The sequence below is a fragment of the Lithobates pipiens genome, unplaced genomic scaffold (assembly GCF_037356315.1).
Source record: "Lithobates pipiens isolate NorthernLeopardFrog02 unplaced genomic scaffold, aLitPip1_a1.2 Scaffold_8, whole genome shotgun sequence".
NCBI classification, from domain to species: domain Eukaryota; kingdom Metazoa; phylum Chordata; class Amphibia; order Anura; family Ranidae; genus Lithobates; species Lithobates pipiens.
Genome location: NW_027507903.1, coordinates 71,992,602 through 72,014,482, shown reverse-complemented (window position 1 = coordinate 72,014,482; position 21,881 = coordinate 71,992,602). Strand labels below are relative to the sequence as shown.

The 21,881-nt window shown below is 45.0% G+C and overlaps 1 protein-coding gene across 1 annotated transcript in view; it reads right to left on the bottom strand.

The window, feature by feature from the left end:
- CYP19A1 (cytochrome P450 family 19 subfamily A member 1) overlaps window positions 1-21,881 on the bottom strand; it is a 136,041-nt gene that overhangs the window by 89,976 nt on the left and 24,184 nt on the right. Inside the window, exon 3 of the mRNA XM_077468397.1 lies at window positions 20,271-20,421. Coding sequence (XP_077324523.1) covers window positions 20,271-20,421 — 151 coding nt within the window. The remainder of the gene's footprint in view (window positions 1-20,270; window positions 20,422-21,881) is intronic.

Genomic DNA, 21,881 nt, shown 5'->3' with positions numbered 1-21,881 from the left:
TTGCTCCATGGCCACATGGGGGAGTCAGCCTATGGAGACACCACACCAGTGAGACAACGCACTCAAGTGAAGGCTATGACATCAGCTGCAGGAACTGGTAAGACTGTTTCAGTTTATGATGCTGAACCCAGTGAAGTGGGAGTATGTCCAGTGGGGAGATCCGCAGTACAAATGGACATAGACTTTCTGCATTGTGCTACCCAGAGCAGTGGGGAGGCGCAGCGTAAAGCCCAACTAGACGCAGGGCTAAAGACTGAAAAGAACATGGGGACTCTGCATATGCCTGCTATGATCCAGCAGATGGCTGGAAAAAACGAGCTAGGGGTGACCAAAACAGTGCTAGTACCATGTTCCCTAGTGACAGCTGCTGCAGGGTTGCCCAGGGAAACTTCCAAGGAGCTTGCAATGTTGGAGCAGAGAGTTTCCCAGGTCAGCTATGGAGCTGCCCAAATAGGCAAAAGTGCCCCTTTACAGAGAGCGGGTGCTGTGAAGAGTTGCTCAGAGGTTATGGTGACTCATAGACAACCCACAAAAGCAGTAGTTATGTCTACACATAATGAGAATGTTGATGGTCTTGCTGACAATAGTGTTGGCCAATGTGATGTGATTGGTGATTATAATGCTGAAAAATGTGTTTCCTGTAATGTTATGACTGAGCCACACAGTGAGAGAGTGTGGGCGCAGCCCCACAACCCTACGTGTAGCCCAGTGGGCAAGGGGTTAATTCAGCCTGCAAAAGCTGAGTGTACAAAGCTGGATGTGTCTGTAGTGCCACCAGAAAAAGGTGTTCAGAATGGTGTGCTGCACCAAGCTTTAGGTGACGAAGCATCACCCCAATGCAACGTTGATAAAAGTATGGTGTTACAAAATGATGTATATAGAAGTGAGGAATGTGCAGTTAAAGCTAATGATTCCCAGGTTTCTGTGCGGCTTTCTACAGCAGGTGATGCAACACTGTGGAATGCCCATGATGGAACCACAATGGACTGGGACAGCTGGGCCAAACAATTGCTAGCCATGCTGGCTAAGGCTAGCTTAAGTAACAAGGGTGTGGACACAACTGCTATGCCAGACAGGGGGATCGCAGAGCCGTCGGTGGTTGAGGGCGTCCTGGTCCCTGCAAAGGTTGCTGCCCTCCACTCTGAAGAAACAGTTCAGGGCACTGGCATCGCAGATCTGTTGTCCACAGCCCCACAGCTAAATGATATTGAGTATCAAAGTGATAGTGTGACTTGTAATGACCTGCAGAGGCTCACCAATACTGGTGCAGAAGGGATAAGTGTGAGACATGTGTCTGACAGCTCTCCAGGGGAGCAACAAGCTGTGATGATGGGTACCTCCAAGGAGGATGAGGTCTCTTCAAATGTCTCACCCACTCAACCTGCAGTTGCTGAGCCCCTCCATGTCTTGGACAGGGTAAAAGACCCTAGAAAGTTCTGTTGTTTAGACATGGGATGTTTAGAGATGACCGAAACCTTACTGGAAATGCTAGAGTTGGTAAAAATGAACTTGCTGTATACTTGGGTATCTCCACCGCAGTTGGACCAGGTGGTGCTGCGTAGCACCAATGGGTGGAGCCAGGTGGTACAGGCAGTGCTGGGAAACCATGACCAACAGTGGAATTGGTGGGACCAATGGTTAACCATTTGGCACAGGATCTCCAGATTCTCTGTGAGCGTACTTCTAGTTATTGATTGGTATGGAAGGCACGCGAGAGAACTGCTTGAGATATCAGAGGTCTCTCCGTCTGGGGCAGTGACTAGAAAAATCTCTGCTGGTGTGGTCCGAGGTGCGGTGGAGCAGTTGTCAGTAGAGGGCGCAGATACTGCCTTACCCACTAGGCCTCATGAGAAGGAACGGCCCAGAATGGACTCAGCAGTAGCAGAGATGCTTTCTGTCACTGGCCCAGAGGTACAAGTTAAGGTGCCCGGAGACACTGTGGGAGAAAATGTTAATATTGGTTGCCATAACAATGTAATGTGTACACCTGGAAAAAATGGTTTATGCTTAGGTCAGGGTAGTTTGTTAGAACAGGTACCCATGGAGTGTTTGACAACGGGCGAGGTGGAGCTGTGCTATGGTCCCGTCGGACGTAGTCCCTCCTCAGGTCTTCTTCTAACAAACACTGAATTGGAAAGCACTGATGATATGGAAAGCTGTGATCTGTTAAGAGTTCATTCTGTAAACAATGATTTGGTTGCAGTGGGTACCAAGAAAAACTGTTTTGAACCTGAAATACCGATGGTGAAGGGTAAAATGGGTATTTGTAAGTTGAAAGGAAGGCTCAAGGAAGGCAGAGTTCCCCCAAGAAAAGTGAATAAGCCCAGGGACCCCAAAAGAAGAGGAAGGCTGAGTATAGGACAATATAGGAACCTGTTAAGATCCAGGGGGGAATGTTCCTGGAAGCGCACCCGGAAAAAGGGTTGGGCCTACGTGGCTGACAGCCAGCACAGAGGTGTCCCAACCATCATGATGGGTGCTGGTGTTCCTCCCTCCGGATCGAAACAAAGGGGGGGGGGGGAATATGTGACAGAGCGAGGCTCTGTCCCTATGAAATTAGAGGTAAAGGAGACACAGAGTTTGCATATCTGCGGACTGCAGGACTACAGAGTGTAGAGTTTAAATGGAGAAAACTGCTCTGTCAGTTTTCTCCAGGTTTTGCTAGCTCCAGATGGGATTCTGTAGTTTGGAGATCCCTGAGAGTTATGGGTGGGACGGGATCTCCAACCCTGTGTCCGGGTCTTGAGGCTAGCGAGCAGGGTGTGTGCCCAGCTGCACACAGCCCATATAACGAGGGGATTTGTGAAGGATGGTGGAGTGGAGTATCTTGCTGCTGTGCATGTCCAAAGAGCCCAAAGCTGTGTGCGTGGAAGGGTTGAAGCTGTGTGCGTCCAAAGAGCCCAAAGCTGTGTGCGGGGGAAGGGTTGAAGCCGTGTGCGTCCAAGAAGCCCAATGCTGTGTGTTGAAGGGTTTAAAGCTGTGTTCGTCCAAGCAGTTCGTTGGAAGGGCAAGTACATATAGCAGCACTACTGCTGAAGAGTAGCCAGGTGGGCTAGCATTTTCATTTGGATTTTCTGTATTTAATTTAAGCTTGGACCCCTGCGTGGGATTACTGGATGGACTAATATTTTGTTTTCTTCTAATAAACGTGGGCTACCAGGCCCTTAACCATAAACGCCTGCCTGATGTGGACTGAAAAATGCTCTAACCACTTGAGTTAAACACCCCAATGTCACTATATATATATATATATATATATATATATATATATATATATATATATATATATATATATATATATATATTTTATGTCACACTGTATTTGCGCAGCGATATGCAATTTTTTTTTTTGGGAAGAAATACACTTTCATGAATAAGAAAAAAAAAACATGTCACGCTTTAAAATTGTGCACACTTGTTGAATGGCGACAGACTACGATACTTGAAAATCTCCATAAGCGATGATTAAAAAATTTCTACAGGTTACCAGTTTAGAGGAGCTCTAGTGCTAGAATTAGTGCTCTCGCTTTGAACGATTGCGGACAATGCTTTGTGTGTGGTTTTAACACTGTTTACATTTGCGGGTGCAACTTACATATTCGTTCACTTCTGCAGAGGGATGGGGCACTTATTTAATGTTTTTTTTATTTTTAACACTGTCCTTTTAAAAAAAAAAAAATTTAATCACCTTTATTGCTGTCACAAGGATTGTAAACATCCTTTGTGACAGGTACTCTTTATGGAGAGATCTGGGGTCTAAAAAACACACACGCTCTGTCACACACACATATGTAAACAGTATGTGTTTGTAAACACATGAAAGAGCTCACTATGCCCACAGATGAGGCCGGTGCAACAATCGCTGGAGAAGAGTCAGGATGGGACAGAAGCCAAAGGCATCTTGTTGCTATGGAAAATAACACCGCCGAACATCAGGCGTGCAGCGCCATTTCCTCAAATTACTAGCTACATAAAGTCCTATATTCCGGAAGTGACGTCCCGCCGGGTATCTACGTCACTTCCGGAAATTACATAGATACTTACCAGGGGACAACGGTGAAAGCAAATTCAAGAATGGTCTATGCGACAGACGGAGGTTTTCAGTGAAATAAGGTACAAAGGGACATTTTTTTTAAACATTTGAAGAATGCAGATCTATTAATAATAGTGATTATGTTGAATTGATGCTTTTTAGTGGGGATGCATTTTCTTCCACTTTAAATATCATCCAGTTAGGATTTAGATTTACTTTAAGCCAAAAATGCAAAAAAAAAAAAAAAAAAAGGGTAAATATTGTGAAATATTCTATCGTAGCCGATGAGGTTTAACTTTACTATAATCACATTTGCACAATGCAGCTGCCCTTTACTCTACCTCTTTAAATCAGCAGCATAGGCGTGCGCATGGGGTGTGCCTGGGCACACCTTAATCTCTATGTGCAGTGCAGATTTCCCCTACTGCCCGGGCTTCCCCCCCATGTGGGCCCCACGGGCCCGCAGTGCTGCTGCGGGGGATGTTTCAGGATGGAGAGCAGGGGAAGAGGCTACTAAATATGTAATCTATCAGTCCATTCCTTTTCTAAATGAAAACAGGGACCACCCTCGCTCACTTTGTCCATTTATAACTGAAGAATAGTAAACTGTGTTTACTATGCTTCTGTGCATCAGTTTGTGAATGAACAGGAAGCCGCTCAGCACAGAGCACTTCCCATTCATTTACTAGCCCCCGTTTAGCTGAGGCTGCAGAGAAAGGCGTGTGCGTTTGAACTTTGGGGTGCACACCCTAATGCATGGGCTGCACACACCTATGATCAGCAGTACCAGTTTTGGAATGTATATGCATATATACGGTGCGGTCAGTGGCTTCATGGGTGCTTGACAAAATGAAGGTTTCCTATTTAGAATAATAAGCTGCCAAGTTAGTAAAACAGCGATATCAGAACTGATTCAATTGTATTGTAGTGTACTTAGATTTGCCAAACAATGGGATAAAGAAGTATTCCTGAACTTTGTTTTATCTCATGGTTACTGTGACATTGTATGAATGCATCAATGCAGTGCATGTTATCTCAGCTTGCAGAACTTGGATTCATTTAATTAGTTTACCAAAAATGTAAATATTGCAGAATATACAGTCTTATGCTACATAACTATGCTCCATTTAGTGCTGAATAAATTAAAGTATTAATATATATTAAATAGGAAACTATCTTTAGATAGATGTTTACTCCTAAAGTGTTTTATTCAAATAAATTTGATAAAAATAAAAAAAATCTGATTTAAATAAAAAAAATCATTTTATTTATTTTTTTAAAATCATTGATTTATATCCACCCTGTCTCCATGCAATATTTGCTTTGGTTCTGCTTTAAGTCCTTATCTGAGTGATAGCGATGTGCCCCCTCCCACAATGAGGCACCTTGCAGAGTGCTGGAATGCTTTCTGCATTTAAACACCCAACACTAGAATGAAGATGCTGTTGTCAACTAGAATAAACTGCACCCGAGAGTAGAAGTAAATCCCAGTTTGACATCCCCAGGGATAGAGAATGGAGGTGGAGCAGATGAGCAGATAGATTAACACGTGGGGGGTACTGCACTGTCCACCAATGTTTGGAAAGGGGGGGCTAATTAACACTGCCACTTACCACCAGTATGTGTGCATGTGTGTGTGCTTAACAGCACTGTCACTAACCATTAACACAGGGGAAATTGGTTCATTAAAACTGTCACTGACCATCAATGCTTGTGTATGTATTGGGGGAGGAGCTTTACAGCAGTGCCAACGACAACCAATGCAAGGGAGAAGGGGTTGATTATTACTGCCAATGACCACCTATGTGGGGTTTATTACTCTAGTCACTAACAAAAATTTTGGGAGTTAAAGTGGTTGTAAACCCTTACAAATAGCCAGTGAAGTGACTGGCTTCAGGTGATACACAGAGATGAAACAAATCCTCCAACATTAATGGTACCTGCTTATCTATAGACATCTTTCCCCTACCTACATCCATTCGAAGTGTAGAATGTACACAGGATTTCTCAGCTCTCAAAAGCAAGGGGGGGGGGGAGAGAGCTGAAGTTACATCACTGAGAGCTGATTGGAGGGAAGAGACAACCCCCCCTTCACACAGGACACATTAACAGAGCTGAGGCTGTCAATCAGCTGGAGGTCCCTCCCCGTCACCGTTTTTCTCTTGGTGTCAGAAAAACTTGTCAGAAGTGACTCATAGTAGACTTATAGCAGGGAAACGAGGCAGTGGACACAAGTGACACTCTGTTCTGGATTGAGACAAGCACACACTACAGAGGGATATGTTTTGTTCATATATCATCTCTGACATTTACAACCACTTTAATATTGTGGCTCCAGGCACTCACAGAGCCAGAGCCGCAAACCCAGAAGAAACACCAGGGAAGATGTCAGCCGCCTCAGGGTTGTGCGGACACCGCTGCGGAGGCTTCGTTCCAAGGTAAGTATTTCACAATGAGCTAGCATGCTATGCATACTAACCCATTATGCCCTTTTCTTACAGTTTTTATTTTAATTTTTTTTAGGGGGGGTTTACAAACTCTTTAATACAATAAGGTTTACTGACAATTATGGATCAGCAATAGCTGCATCAACTAGATGAAAACATTCAAGTTATAAGTTCAAAGTTGACTGGAATGAAGAAAGAGAAAGAATAGGAGTATAGAATATGTTAAAAAATGATTTATCTAATACGCACTCAGTTTTATAAATATATATATAGATATATAGATATATAGATATATAGATATAGATAGAGAGAGAGAGAGAGAGAGAGAGGATCTGCTGCCCTCTGTAAGGCCGCGTACACACGCGGGGACTGTTCGCCCAACTTTGTCCGTCAAACAGTTTCGGCAAACAGTCCGCTCAAAATTAGCATGGACGGACATGGCCACACACGACGTACGAACAGTTTGCTGAAACCGTGCGCGATGACGTGAACGGCACGTACGACGGGACGAAAAATACGACGTCCTATACACTGCATTATAACTTTCGGCGTGTAAAGCCTTTCTGAGCATGCGCGGAACTTAGTTTGTCGAACAAGCCTACACACGAGGGAACTGTTCGCTGAAACAAGGTTTCAGCGGACAGTTTTTCGGAAATTCCGAAAAACCTTGTTCAGCGGACTGTTCGCTGAAACTGTCCGCTGAAAGCCCACACACGAGCGGACTGTTTGCCGAAACACTGTTCAGCGGACAAAGTTGGGCGAACAGTCTCCGCGTGTGTACGCGGCCTTAGTGACTCTGCTGTTTAATGTTCACAGAGATTATGTACATCACTTCCTTTCTTCCTGTCTGGGTGTCTGGGTCAAAAACCACAGATGAAGGATATGGAGAGAGAGACAGAGGACTGAGCCACATGACCTTATACACACAGCGGCTGCTGATGCTGTATTTTTACCTAGACCAGAACCAGAGACAAGTAGGCAAGTATTTCTCTGTTCTAATAGTATTACTGCAGATGCCCATAGCTTCTTGAGTGTTTATCTGAGTCCTTGTGACTAGGGATGAGCTTCGTGTTCGAGTCGAACGTACGTTCGACTCGAACATTGGCTGTTCGTCCGTTCGGCGAAATCCGAACATTTTGGTCCGTTCGCGTCAAATTCGCGTGGCGCTCACGGCCCACAATGCACTGCGATGGCGCAGTGCATTGCTGGCTCATGATTGGCCAAGCATGCACTGTGACCCCGCATGCTTGGCCAATCGCAGCGCCAGCAGCGAGGAGAGCCATGATTGGCCACAGGCAGGATGCCTGTGGCCAATCATAGCTCAGGCTGTGTAGTGCACGCCCCACACTATATAAGGCCGCCATCGCGGCGGCCTCATGTAGTGTGTTGGCGTCTGAAGCAGTGGGTGTTCTGTGTACCTTCAACACAGTACACACCGATCGTTTTCGGCCGATTTTCTATCTTGCTGTTGTGTAGTGGTTATTGTCTGCGTGCCCTGACCGCAGTATACACCGCTATATTCACCTCACCTATATAGCTAGTGATCTATCTTTAATAATAGAGCTTGCAGTCAGTAGTGTTAGGAGATAGTGCGTGCTGTCTGCGTGCTCTGTACCCAGTACATACCGCTATATCCACCTACATAGCTGTTCTCTATTTGAGCCCACTTGCCATCTGCAGGAGTTATTGGAAGTTGTGTGTGCCTCCAGCACAGCACAGTATACATCTGTATATACCCCTTTATCTCTGGTGTTCTATAATAAAGGCATCTGCAGGAGTTAGTGGGTGTTGTGTGCCTCCAGCACAATATACACTACCCAACTGCTGTTTTACCCAACTCCCTTCAGGCCATTACCATGTCTGGAAGGCCAGCAAGGAGAGGCAGACAGGCGCGAGCCGATAAAAGAGGGCAAGCAGGCTCTGTGTCTAGAGACAACAGTGCTGGTCGTGGACGCGGTGCATTGTCATCAGCACGTGGCCATGGGACATGCTTGTCCTTCTTTTCGGCAGCTGGACATGTTGAACCACAACATGCCAACGACTTGGTAGAGTGGATGACCAAGCCCTCTTCATCCTCCTCATCCTCTCTCACCCAGTCTCAGGGTAGTAGCAAAGCAGCTGCCAACGCATCGTTTTCCCTCCTCTCAATGTCATCATCAGTGACTCCTTCCCTAGACCCACCACGTCCTCCTGAGGAGTCTCCTGAACTCTTTGAGCACAGTGTTGGGTACATGGTCCAGGAGGATGCCCAGTGTTTTGTGGGCTCTGATGATGACACTCAGCTAGAGGAAGGCAGTAGCGTGAGCGCAGAGAGAGGGGATGCTCAAGAAGGACAGCAATCTGGCAGTCATGTTCCACAAGCTGCAGCATACTGCCAGGTTTGCTACAGCGATGAAGAGGGAGGGGATGATGAGGGCACTGACTCCACGTGGGTGCCTGGTAGGAGAGAGGAGGAGGAGGAGGAGGAGGCACATGTCCAACGAGGCAGGGTGCCCTCCGGGGGCCAGCTTAGGGGCAGCACACCGACTGAATCACACCGCAGAGCTCCGCCTGTGCAGAGCGCTGCCTCTGCGCGTTATTCTAAAAGTTCTTTGGTGTGGGCCTTTTTTGAGACGAGTGCATCAGATCGCACCGCTGCTATTTGCAACATATGTCTCAAGCGTATCTCACGTGGCCAAAACATCAGCCGCTTGGGTACCACATGCTTGACCAGACATATGTTGACCTGCCATGCAGCTCGTTGGCAAGCGTACCTCAAAGACCCACACCAAAGAACAAAGCGGACCTCTCCTTGCTCCTCATCAGCTGGCATCTCCAACCCCACTAGACCTTCAGTCCTCTCTGAAACCTGCTCTGAGAGGAATGAAGGTGTAGAATTAGGTGTGTCACAGCCAAGTGCTTCCGGGAACTCTGCTAAGCGGTACACCCACGTCCGATTATAGCAGGCAAATGTCCCTGCCCCAGCTGCTGGACCGGCGGAAGAAGTTCACTCCCAGCCATCCACATGCCCAGCGGTTGAATGCTAGCTTGGCTAAATTGCTAGCACTTCAACTGCTGCCTTTTCAGTTGGTAGACTCGGCCCCCTTCCGTGAGTTTGTACAATGTGCGGTTCCTCAGTGGCAGGTCCCCAAACGCCACTTTTTCTCACGGAAGGCGATTCCGGCTCTCTACCGGCATGTGGAAGGCAATGTCCTTGCCTCGCTGGACATGGCGGTCAGCGGTAAGGTGCATATTACCGCTGACTCATGGTCCAGCAGACATGGACAGGGACGTTACCTGTCTTTCACGGCCCATTGGGTCACTCTTCTGGCAGCTGGGAAGGATGCAGGACAAGGTGCAGTAGTGTTGGAGGTTGTTCCGCCACCACGCCTCCAAAATGCTACTATTGGTTGTGACACACCTCTCTCCTCCACCCCCTCCTCTTCTTCTTCCTCCATGGCCTCTTCCAGTGCTCTGTCCTCAGAACCAGCGGTGCTCCGTAGGCGTTCCAGGGGCTATGCAAGTACGCAGGCAAAACGATGCCATGCCGTGCTTGCGCTGGTTTGTTTGGGGGACAGGAGCCACACTGGGGCGGATGTTTTGTCAGCTCTGCAGGGGCAGGCCGAGAGGTGGTTGACGCCACGCCAGCTTAAGCCAGGAATGGTGGTTTGCGACAATGGCACCAACCTCCTCTCCGCCCTCCGACAGGGACAACTGACCCATGTGCCCTGTGTAGCTCACGTCCTTAACCTGGTGGTGCAGCGGTTCTTGGGCAGGTACCCCGGCTTACAGGATGTCCTGAAGCAGGCCAGGAAAGTCTGTGTGCATTTCCGCCGATCATTTAATGCCTGTGCTCGGCTGGCTGAGCTCCAAAAGGAGTTGAACCTGCCCAAGAACCGCCTTATATGTGACATGCCCACCAGATGGAACTCAACATTGGCCATGCTGCAGCGGCTGCACATGCAGCAGAGGGCCATCAATGAGTACCTGTGCGACTACGGCACCAGGACAGGGTCAGGGGAGCTTGGTTTTTTCTCACCACGCCAGTGGGGCATGATCAGGGATGCATGCACTGTCCTGTCACCGTTTGAGGAGGCCACAAGGATGGTGAGCAGTGACAGTGCATGCATCAGTGACACTGTACCTCTTGTCCACCTCTTGGAGCATACGCTGCGTGGAATAATGGACAGGGCACTTGAGGCAGAACAGAGGCAGGAAGAGGAGGACTTCCTTGCCTCTCAAGGCCCCCTTTATCCAGACAGTGTTCCTGCTGTGCCACCCATCACACAGGAAGAGGATGAGGAGGAGGAAGAGGAGGAGGAGGATGATTGTGTCAGCATGGAGGTGGAGGCTGGCACTCAGCATCAGCATCAGCAGCAGCAGTCTTGTAGGGATGATTTACAGTCCCAAGAAACACGTGGACTTGTACGTGGCTGGGAGGAGGTAGCTGCGGATCATGTTGTCCTTAGTGACCCAGAGGACTCCGGACCGAATGCCTCAGCTAACCTACGCTGCATGGCCTCCCTGATCCTGCAAAGCCTGCGGAAGGATCCTCGTATTCTTCGGATCAAGGAGAGGGACCATTACTGGCTGGCCACTCTCCTTGATCCACGGTACAAGGGTAAGGTTGCCGACCTTATCTTGCCATCGCAGAGGGAGCAGAGGATGAGACATCTCCGGGAGGCCTTGCAGAAAGGTCTGTGCAACGCGTTCCCAGAGACTGGGAGGTAACAAACTCCTGGTCCTGGACAACGTGTTGCTGAGGCATCGGTCAGAAGGAGCGGTGGAGAAGGTGGCCGTCTGACTGATGCTTTCAGACAATTTTTTAGTCCGCAGCCCCAAGGTATGATCGGTTCCAGCACCCATCGCCAGCGTCTGATTTACATGGTGCAGGAATACCTAGGGGCAAGGTCAGACTTGGACACCTTTCCCACCGAAAATCCTCTGGCTTACTGGGTCTTGAGGATGGATCACTGGCCAGAGCTTGCACAGTATGCAATTGAGCTACTGGCCTGTCCTGCATCCAGCGTTCTTTCGGAACGCACCTTCAGTGCTGCTGGTGGCTTTGTTACCGATCACAGGGTGCGCCTGTCCACCGAATCAGTTGATCGACTGACCTTCATCAAGATGAATCAGTCTTGGATCACCCACAGCTACCAAGCACCTGAAGCTGATGTAACAGAATAATTTTTTTTGAACTATCACATCCCTTCAAGACTGCCTATGCTGATGCTGAGTGACTGTCCTGTTATGTTGATTGTCTATCCTCTTCCTCCTCCGCTGATATGTTGGAAGAACATTTCTGGTTCTGGTTGATGCCATCAGCCCAATTTTTCTGCCCCTGTTTAACAGGGGCATTTAAGTACAATTTTTGATGCAATGCTTTGCAGCAGGGCTAATTCCTGCAATAAAACTAGAGTATATGGCAGAGGTTGCAGTGTGGTGGCACCAGCACCAGTGCCTAAGGCCCAATTTTTCTGCCCCTGTTTAACAGGGACATGTAATTACAATTCTTGATATAATATTTCACAGGAGGGCCCCTTCCTGTGCCCTCCCAGAGTAACGGTGAGGACTTATAGTGTTGTGGCACCAGCACCACAACCACCAAAGGTCAATTTTTCTACCACTGTTGAACAATGGCATGTAATTACAATTCTTGATATAATCGTTCACAGCAGGGCGCTCCAGTGCCCACCAAGAGTCACTTTGAGGGCTTACAATGTTGTGGCAAAACCAACACCTTGTTCCGCCATTTCTGCAGAGCATATAGGGCAGGCCCCTACTTTCAAACATCCAATTTACAAACATCTCCTACTTGCAAACGGAAGGAGACAACAGCAAGTGAGATGAAAAAAGATGGACGACAAAACAAATTATACAGGGGTGATAACCCTTCCCTATGTTTTCCAAAAAGCTTAAAAATAGTTTTTAAGCTACACTTTAAAAATGTACCAGTTGAAAATTACAAACAGATTCAACTTAACACAACAAACCTACACAGTCCCTGTCTTGTTTGCACCGCCTGTATGCTGCTGTTCTGAGTATATAGGGCCTGGGGGCCACACGCATTTCCTTTTTTTAATATGGGTACAGGGTTTCCCTTAATATGCGTACAAGACCTAAAGGGGCTGGTAATGGGCAGGGAGGGCTACCCATGCCATTTTTCTCAATGATTTTCAACCATATTGCAGGAACCAGATATAACATTAAATCCGCAAGCAGTTTTAAATGGTGTTATTTCCGTTTAATGTCATTTTGTGCAGGGACTGTTCTAAACACGGGAAACACGTGGCACTTCACAGGCATACTACAGACACCCCCCAGGCACCATATTTAAAGGAATATTTCACTTTTTTTTTCACTTTAATCGTCATTAAAATCAGTGCTCCCGCCAAAACGGCCATTTTTAAAAACATTTTAGGCATTGACCCATGTCCCCTGGGGCAGGTCCCCAAACCCTTTTTAGGACAGTATCTTGCATATTAGCCGTTAAAATTAGCACTTTTCATTTCGAACGTTCGAGTCCCATAGACTTCAATGGGGTTCTAACGTTCGTACGAATTTGGGGTCCGTTCGAAAGTTCTGGTGCGAACCGAACCGGGGGTGTTCGGCTCATCCCTACTTGTGACAGATGTATCTCTGTGTTATATTGTTGCGAGATACCTAGGTCTGTGCTACTGTATGTGTATGGTGGTCACATTCCAGTATATTAGTAGGTCAACCTGTTTATTGCAATATAATTTATATGCAGCTCCTGCTATTCTAGTTAACCCTGTTATTTGGTTTTCTATAGCTAGTTTTAGCTCAGAGCTCAATAACCAGCTAAGGCTAAAGCCAAGTTAGGCAAATAAATGGGCACTTCTGATATTTAGAAGTTCAGTTGCATGGCAGATTATAAACTAATAGGGACTAAACGCAGAGTAGATGACTTTAAATTCCAGTGCCATACCCTGGTGTGAAATTCTGCTTTCTAGGCTACTTGAACAACAGCTGGAGAGTCTTCCCATCACTGCAGATCTTGTCTTCAGATCTCACCAAGATGAACAGTGTATAATGATCATCCTCAGGGGATGGAGGTATCTCTATTATTAATTATATACAGTAGGGTATAGGTGCACATTTCCACCAGGACTCCTATTGCCTCCTTGTTGATGATACCTGTTTGTATACAAAGCTTGTATTATTTCCACACTGGTGTGCATCTATATACAGGTGTGTGTGTATGTATGTGTGTATATATATATATATATATATATATATATATATATATATATATATATATATATATATATATATATATATATATATATATATATATATATATATATATATATATATATATATATATATACACATTTTTGTTTCTTTAGGAAAAAGATAAAAAAAATCTAGTTATGTGTCCTGCTCTGGAATGCCCTGTTGGAAATGCAACAAGAAGCAAGTGGAAATATTATTAAATGGAGGGAAATTCCCATGTTAGACCATGTTAGACAGTTGTCACCAGAACATTTTTCCCCATCGGAAGATTTCTCCTCACCTTTTAGTCTCATGACAACTCTAAAATTTAGGATTTTTTCTTGAGGGGCAGCTGCCCTGGGCACTGTATTATCATATGGGGGGGGCGCCACAAGGAGATTGGGGGGGTTGTGTTGAGAGGGAGAATTTATTGGCGACAGGGGGGGAAGGCTTGTTCTAGGAAAGGAAATTTGGGGGGGTGCTAAGAGTGCTGATTTGGGGGAGATTTGTGTTGGGATGGATGATGGGTGAAAGAAGATTTGTGCTAGGAGGGGGGATTTGAAGTTGGGGAGAAGATGTGTCCTAGGAGGAGACATGTTAAGTGTAGAAGTTTTATTCACACACATTTCGGGGGGGGATTGGAGCGCAGGTTTGCCCTGGGTTCTATATGACTTTGTCCCAGCAATGTATATGGTTAGTTTATATGCTGGTTGCACTTACTTTGGTTAGATTACTGGTTCATTTTCAACGTAGGGTATCTCCTCTGTTCACCGAGGTCCTGTCCTTTGCAGAGGCACTGCCAAGGTTATTAATAAGCCCATGCTTCCACTTAACAAAGGTTCTGGTATCTCATAATATCCTACAATATCCTGTTTGGGAAGAGTTATTTGTCATAACCCCCCAGAAGAGGACTACAAAACAACATCTTACCAGCAAACACTCTAACATGTGACAGGCTCATTGCTCTACTACCCATTTCACCCTTGCTGCAGGCCAACTTGCATAGCAGAGCCTCAGATTGCCCTGACAGCTTTCCTGTACTCAGTGGATGATGAGAATTTCTATGACATTGCATACTTAACAGGGTTTTCATGTTGCTGTGCAGTATCACACCTATCTTTTTTTGTTATTAATGGGAAGGAGGTCTGGCACAGCAGGGAAGAATCACTAAATCCACAGCCTAACATAAAATATTGTAACGGATTTCTTCATCTTTTGAGGCTCCATAGTCCTCTGTGATCTCTCCAGAGCCTATGTGGGACATTCTTGTAGGACATGAGAACCTTTTCTCAGCTAATGCCTAGGAGTAGGGATGAGCTGATCATGTCTGAGTTCAGTTAGTAGGAGGTTCGTCAAACTGTGCTGAATCTTTTGAAGTCAATTAGTGCCAAATCTTTAAAATCAGTTCTGGCTGTTTCTATGTCTAATGCCGTGTAAAGATGACCAGACTTTCCAGAAGACTAGGTCCGACGGTCTTCCCGACTGACTTTTCAGCTGAGTTCTGACGGACTTTCCGAATGAACGGACTTGGCCATACACAATCACACCAAAATCAGATGGATTTGAACATGAACGTGATGACGTACGACTGGACTAGAATAAGGAAGTTCATAGCCAGTAGCCAATAGCTTTTCGTCCGTCGGACTAGCATACAGAGGAATGTTTTTTTCGACCGGACTCGAGTCCGTCGGAAAGATTTGAAACATGTTCTAAATCTAAAGTCCGTCTGATTTTTAGACAGCAAAGGTCCAATGAAGCCCACATACGATCAAATTGTCCGGCGGATTCGTCCGTCGGACCTTTGCTATCAAAGTCTGGTCGTGTGTACATGGCATAATAGTCAAGGGATTGTCACAAAATGGAATGAAGGGATGGGCACTGCACTGGGGGGGGGGGGGGGGGGGCATGTGCTAAATCATTTTTTGTAAAAATTGTTTGGCAGGGAGTAGCAATTTTATTAAAGTGATTCCAAAACTAAAACTATAAATTATTTAAAAAAAAATAATAATAAACATGTTATAATCACCTGCTCTGTTCAATTGTTTTGCACAGAGAACCCCCAATCTTCCTCTTTTGGGGTCCCCCTCCAGTGCTCCCGCTCCTCCTCTTCTGAGAGTGACTATTATAGAAAGCTACTTCATATGGGGATACTAATGCGGGCTTGATCCCAAGCCCTGCTGCCTGTGTCTATAGACACAGAGAGCGGGCTCCGCCCCACTCCCTCATTAGAAAATTGGATTGGCAGTAGCAGGAGCCAATGGTTCCCACTGCTATCAATCTACCCTGTGAGGAGGGAGAGAGCAAAAAGGGAAAGCTTAAAAACTTTGTTTATTTTAATCTTTCCTTCTATTTAAAATTGCGAGCAAATGGCATTTCACTGGCAGCTTTGATTTCTTTGTAAAAATACATGAGGATTTTGGGGGATCTTTGGTGGTCCCTATGACAAAAAAAAGAAGCCAGCAGAAAAATGTAAATAACTAGCCAATCTTTTTTTTTCCTTCTAAAATGTCACTTTTGCTGTGGTACATCCTACAGCAAGAATTACCAAATAATAAAATGTGTGGGGTTTCCCTCTAAAAATGCATACCATACCTTTTTCTTTGATGAGGGTTTGTTACAGTTTTTAATGGGTACTCCACTCAAACAAGCAAATGAAATACTGAAACCTAAGTTGAGCATTCAGTTTTGGCTGGCCGGGAAAGGTGGAGAAAAATGTGCCCCCTTCCCCTCAAACCATATCAGGTCATCTACAAAACTGCAAATAAACACAACACACTCCATAAGTCCTTTATTAACGTCATATGACAATCTGGGAGGGAAATGGCTATACTGGGATGATGCCTGGTCATTCCTGGACATCCTGGTATCAACATTTACAGCCAGCTATTCTCTTTTAGCCAGAACTAATTTCAGTGGCTAAACAGCCACTTCATCGTTTTTGCGGGTGGTGGAAGGAGGTTCCCCCGCACCACCACTGTCACCTTTCTTGGACTCTCCTGTCCAATTGGAGAGCCCAGGACTGCTGTGACCCATGACAACAGTTGCACTACACAGAGAGAGGAGAACTGTCATTGTTCCTCCTTCTCTGTGACCCCAGGAAAAAGAAGCAACAAGGATTTCATTACTTCCGGGCCAGAACGCAGCTGATCAGACCAATCTGTGTCCGATCAACTGCACTAGAAGCCAGTGGAGAGATTTGGGGTCTAGTAGACCCTAGATTTCTCTATGAAGGGGACCTGTCATGGCACATGCTGTCACAAGGGTTGTTGTTCCCTTGTGACAACAAGGGATGTTGTTCATCTCTTGCGATAGTAATAAAGTTGATAAAAAGGAGAAAAATAAAGAGACAGTGCAGTGATCGCACCACATGTGTGAGGTATCGTCATGAACATCAGAGCGAGAGCAATAATTTTAGCTCCAGACCACCTGTGTAACTCTAAATTGGTAACCTGTAAAGGCTTTTGTGGAGATTTTTAGGTACTGTAGTTTGACGCCGTTCCACAGGCCTACTCAATTTTAGACATGACATCTTGGATATCTATTTACTCAACATAATATCATCTTTTCTATTTTGCCAAAAATTTAGTATTATATTGTGTTTGTGTGCAATAAAACTTATTAAAGTGTATTTTTTCAAAAAAATTGTGTTTGAAAAACTGCTGCACAAATACCGTGTAACAAAAAGATTTTCATTCTCATGATTTTCTTTTCTAGGGCTTATGTTTGGGGGTTCTACGTAATTTACTAGTGACATTCTTTATATATATATATATATATATATATATATATATATATATATATATATATATATATATATATATATATATATATATATATATATATATATATATATATATATATATATATAAATCCATTGTCATGTTATCCAGTAAATGACAGAAGAAAGGGGCAGGAATGGTGGATTATGTATTTGACCAAATAGGGCCATTGCTATATTTGATCAGTGATGTCAGCCACCATCTCCGCTTCTTTGTCTACATTCACCTGTTAGCCAGGAATATCATCTGACAGCTAAATGGACTGGGTGGAAATGCATCACTGGTTGCTTGGAGGCCACCACTGCTGGCTTTCTAACAACCAGATTGAAGTAATACAAACTGTATCTGGAGGTTCAACTCCATGGGCCAGCGAACACCCCATTAAGTTCACCAATTTGAGACTGCCAATAAATTTTGGCAGAATTCTGACCGAATTCTAGCGTGCTCTGAATCTGAAGTTCTTCTCTGACCAGAAAGTCCCTTTTATGACTTCTGCAGCAAGTGTTGTCACCTCACCTCGTGATATTTTAGGTATACTTGGGCTTGTTGGGCTTTAACCACTTTGTACCTAAGGGTAAAATAAATGTTAATGGCTAAGCACAATTTTGAAACTTTGACATGTGTTAGTAAAACTGTTGGATTATATCGCATTTTTTTCAGGACAAACTGGCTTTTCATTTGGTGGTAAATGGTAATGGATTATCTGCAGTTTTTTGTTATTATTATTATTATTATTATCAAAGGAAACTGGCCCAAAATAGTATAAAAAATATATATTTTTAAAATGTAGCTGTCTATTTCTTGCTACTACTATAACCTTCAGCCAAAAATAACCCAAAATAAATTGGGCTGCTCCTGATGATCGTAGTGATACCACATAGGTGTATGTTAGTTGTTTGTGTCCATAGTACAGCCCAGAAACAATAGTGCGCATTTTGCTTTTTTTTAGATCATACATAAAACACACCGACACTAACACTAACTGACACTGATAATTAAAAAAAAATCCTACCCCAAAACAATACTGACCCTGACCTTGACCCAAATGCTTAGCCTGCCACTGACCTAGATCAAAGCTTGATCCAGGTATTTTTTTGTATTTTTTATTTTATTTTTACACAGTTTTTTTTCTCTCTGCATGGAGAGAGAGAGAGATACAATGTATCTCTCTCCTCCATGCAGAGAGAAAACACGGGGGTGGGCTTTACAGTGATTCAGAGGGATGGGCTTCACTATGATAGCCAATCAGAAATCACAGTGCTTAGGTGACCCAGAATCGGGAGTTCTGGGTCCTAATCGTTAGTACGGGGCCGGGGCTCTCGGTGAGACACCAGTCTCTGTGCTCGAAGTGCACAATGCAGTGTGCTCCTAGCACAAAAAACAGATAAGCAAATACAGTATGTGGTACCAAGGAAAAAATCCCAGTCCAGTGGGGCTGCATATTTGCTTACACTCAGCGCCAAGGGGTTAAGGGATGAGGCGGTTACGTTTTCATTACTGTATGACAGGCTTTACCCATAGCTATTGTGCTGATGTCTAAGTTCAAATTGCTAGGAAGTTAAATGCATCGATTTTTTATGTTAATGTGTATACCATAAACTTTCGAGGATTTTTGCAGTTTGTGCCCCACTGTAAATATTCAGCCTCTCTCTTTGTCTAAGTCCCCATTACCACTAGGACAGAAAGTGATTGGAAATTTAACGTAGAACTTAAGCCAAAACTTTTTTTTGGGTAGTGTAAGGAATTTTTATAACCCCTTTTAGTCCCATAGCCACAGCAAGTAGTAAGAGGAAATCCTTCAAAAGTGAAGGAAACCCCCAGTTTCCACTAGAAGGACTTCTGCTCTATTCTTGTTCTGGTGACTTCTTATAACTTGTAATTTTCTTTCATTGTCATTTTTCTCTTGGCAATAAAGGTCATCAGAACAAATAGAGAGAGTGAATTCCCCAAACAGGGACACATCCCACCACCCTCCTTACCATGATCACCCCAAACCAACTAATGTACCTAACCATGGCTGTCAGCAGGTCTGCCAACCATGGAATGCCCCCCCCCCCCAGACGTATATAGCTACCATGAAAAGTGGCTATGTAATCAAAAGATATAGTGATCCGTCTCTCGTGGTGAAAAGCACAACATATAAGAATCACACCTTTTTGTCATTATATTTGGGTTAAGCGATAAACCACCATTATGCCGCTTACGCACGATCGGAATTATGGTCGGAAAAAGGTCTGATGGTTTTCCAGACGGAATTCCGATGAAATTGCGCCCAAGCTGTCTTGTTCACACGGTCACACCAAATTCCGAGCGCCAAGAACGCAAGCTTTACACCTCTATAATTAGCTGCATAGAATCCAGAGGGAACTTCACTGGAACACAAGAAGTGGGATTGCTATGTTCAATCCCATAGCACATGCTTTATCAAGTACGCTGTATTATCCTTCACTAATCATATTCAATACAGGTTTTAATCTCAATAATGAGTCTGAGCAGATTCTGTGTACTGAATACTGAATCGGGTTTGCTGATGTGATGGATGACATGGAGGCTATAGTGGGTGTGTCTGGGAATAGATTTCCTGCATTCCAAGCAGGGGTTCTCAGACCTTCAGATTATGGACAAAAGGGAAGGCGGTGGATGGATGGACTACAACAAAGCCTCTGTGAAAAATGTAAAATAATGAACAGTGTGGCTGTGTTATCTGCGCATCATTTTCAAGGCTTCATTTTTAATTTTAACTACGCATATCTTTAACAGTGATTGCTTGTAAAATTATTGAGAGAATCCCCTTACCTGCTGATTATTAGTGTTTCCTTGCCATTAATCCAGACTCTTACAAATTCCCCATACATGCTATTGTAGTAATTTGAGGCACTTCCAATTCCTGTCCATAGGAATCTTCCATAGGTAATCAGAGGTCCCAACCCAAGACAGTAGGAAGGACCTGGAAATATACAGACAATGTTTACATAAATCCTCATGACAACAATATCAACTGTAGATTTGTTTTCACCTATAATTTTTATCCTTTCAATGCCCTCACTTTAAATAAGCAATTGCCCTCTTAAAATTAATCTGCGGTAGATCACTCTTTGGGGGTTATTTGCATTGAGGAGCTGTTATATCTGTTATGTCACCTCCCCGCTGCCTGTTTTACTCCTAAAAACCTGTACCACATCTATGTCCATTGCATGCAGTAGTAGGAGGATTACAGCTCAGGCTTATTCAAGTGAACAGGTCCTGGAGAGCGCAACAGGAGGGATCATTTTTGCTGCTTTGTGATGCATAACCTTGCATCTGTGGCATTTGTATGCCCCTGTCCTCTTCCTTTAAGGGGAAGTGGTTGGGGAGACGTAAAAGTGTGGTTCAACCACGTGTTTAACTCACCCACCCCAACCGCGACTGTAAACGAGCCCTAAAACAGTCACAGACAGTGAAAGTTAACTATGCCCTTCATTTGCTCGATAACCACTCATAATTGTTACTAGTCAAATATTCCACCCCCTTCCCCCACAACAATTCTGAAGTATCCCCCTGGAGATCAGATTAGAATGATTTCAAGGGGGTACTGCAGATGGAAATATAGGGACTTAAAGTGGTTGTAAACCTCAGTCATGAAATCTGAACTAAGCACATACAGTATATCTGTAGTGTTTACTTATCTCTCTCCAAAGCTCAAAGTGTCATTTCTCTCTGCTGCTTCATTCCTCTGTTAATCATAAGTGTTACTTTTGAGAAGTTTTCCTGACACATAAGATACATTTGTGACCAGGAGGGAGCTCAGAACACAGCTCTGTATCCTTACTTTGCCCATGTGTGCTGTGGGAAGGGGGGGGGGGTGTATGTGCCTTACCTCCAATCAGCTCTCACACATTGAAACTGCAGCTCTCCGCCCCCCCCCCCCCAGTGTCATCTTAAGAGCATTATAGGCCCCAGGCAATATAGTGAACTGGGGCCCTGTCTACACATTCACGCACGATTTCCCATCAACTGCAGTTTTACTGTGCCCCTGAATGCAGCCTCACTGTGCCCATCAAATGCAGCCTCACTGTGCCCATGAAGGCAGCCTCACTGTGCCCACCATTGCAGCCTCACTGTGCCCTTGAATGCAGCCTCACTGTACCCACAAATGCAGCATCACTGTGCTCATGAATGCAGCCTCACTGTGCCCAACATTGCAGCCTCCCTGTGCCCATAAATGCAGCCTTACTGTGCCCACCATTGCAGCCTCACTGTGCCCATGAATGCAGCCTCACTGTGCCCACCATTGCAGCCTCTCTGTGTCCGTAAATGCAGCCTCACTGTGCCCACCATTGCAACTTCACTGTGCCCACCATTGCACCCTCACTGTGCCCACCATTACAGCCTCACTGTGCCCATGAATGCAGTCTCACTGTGCCCACA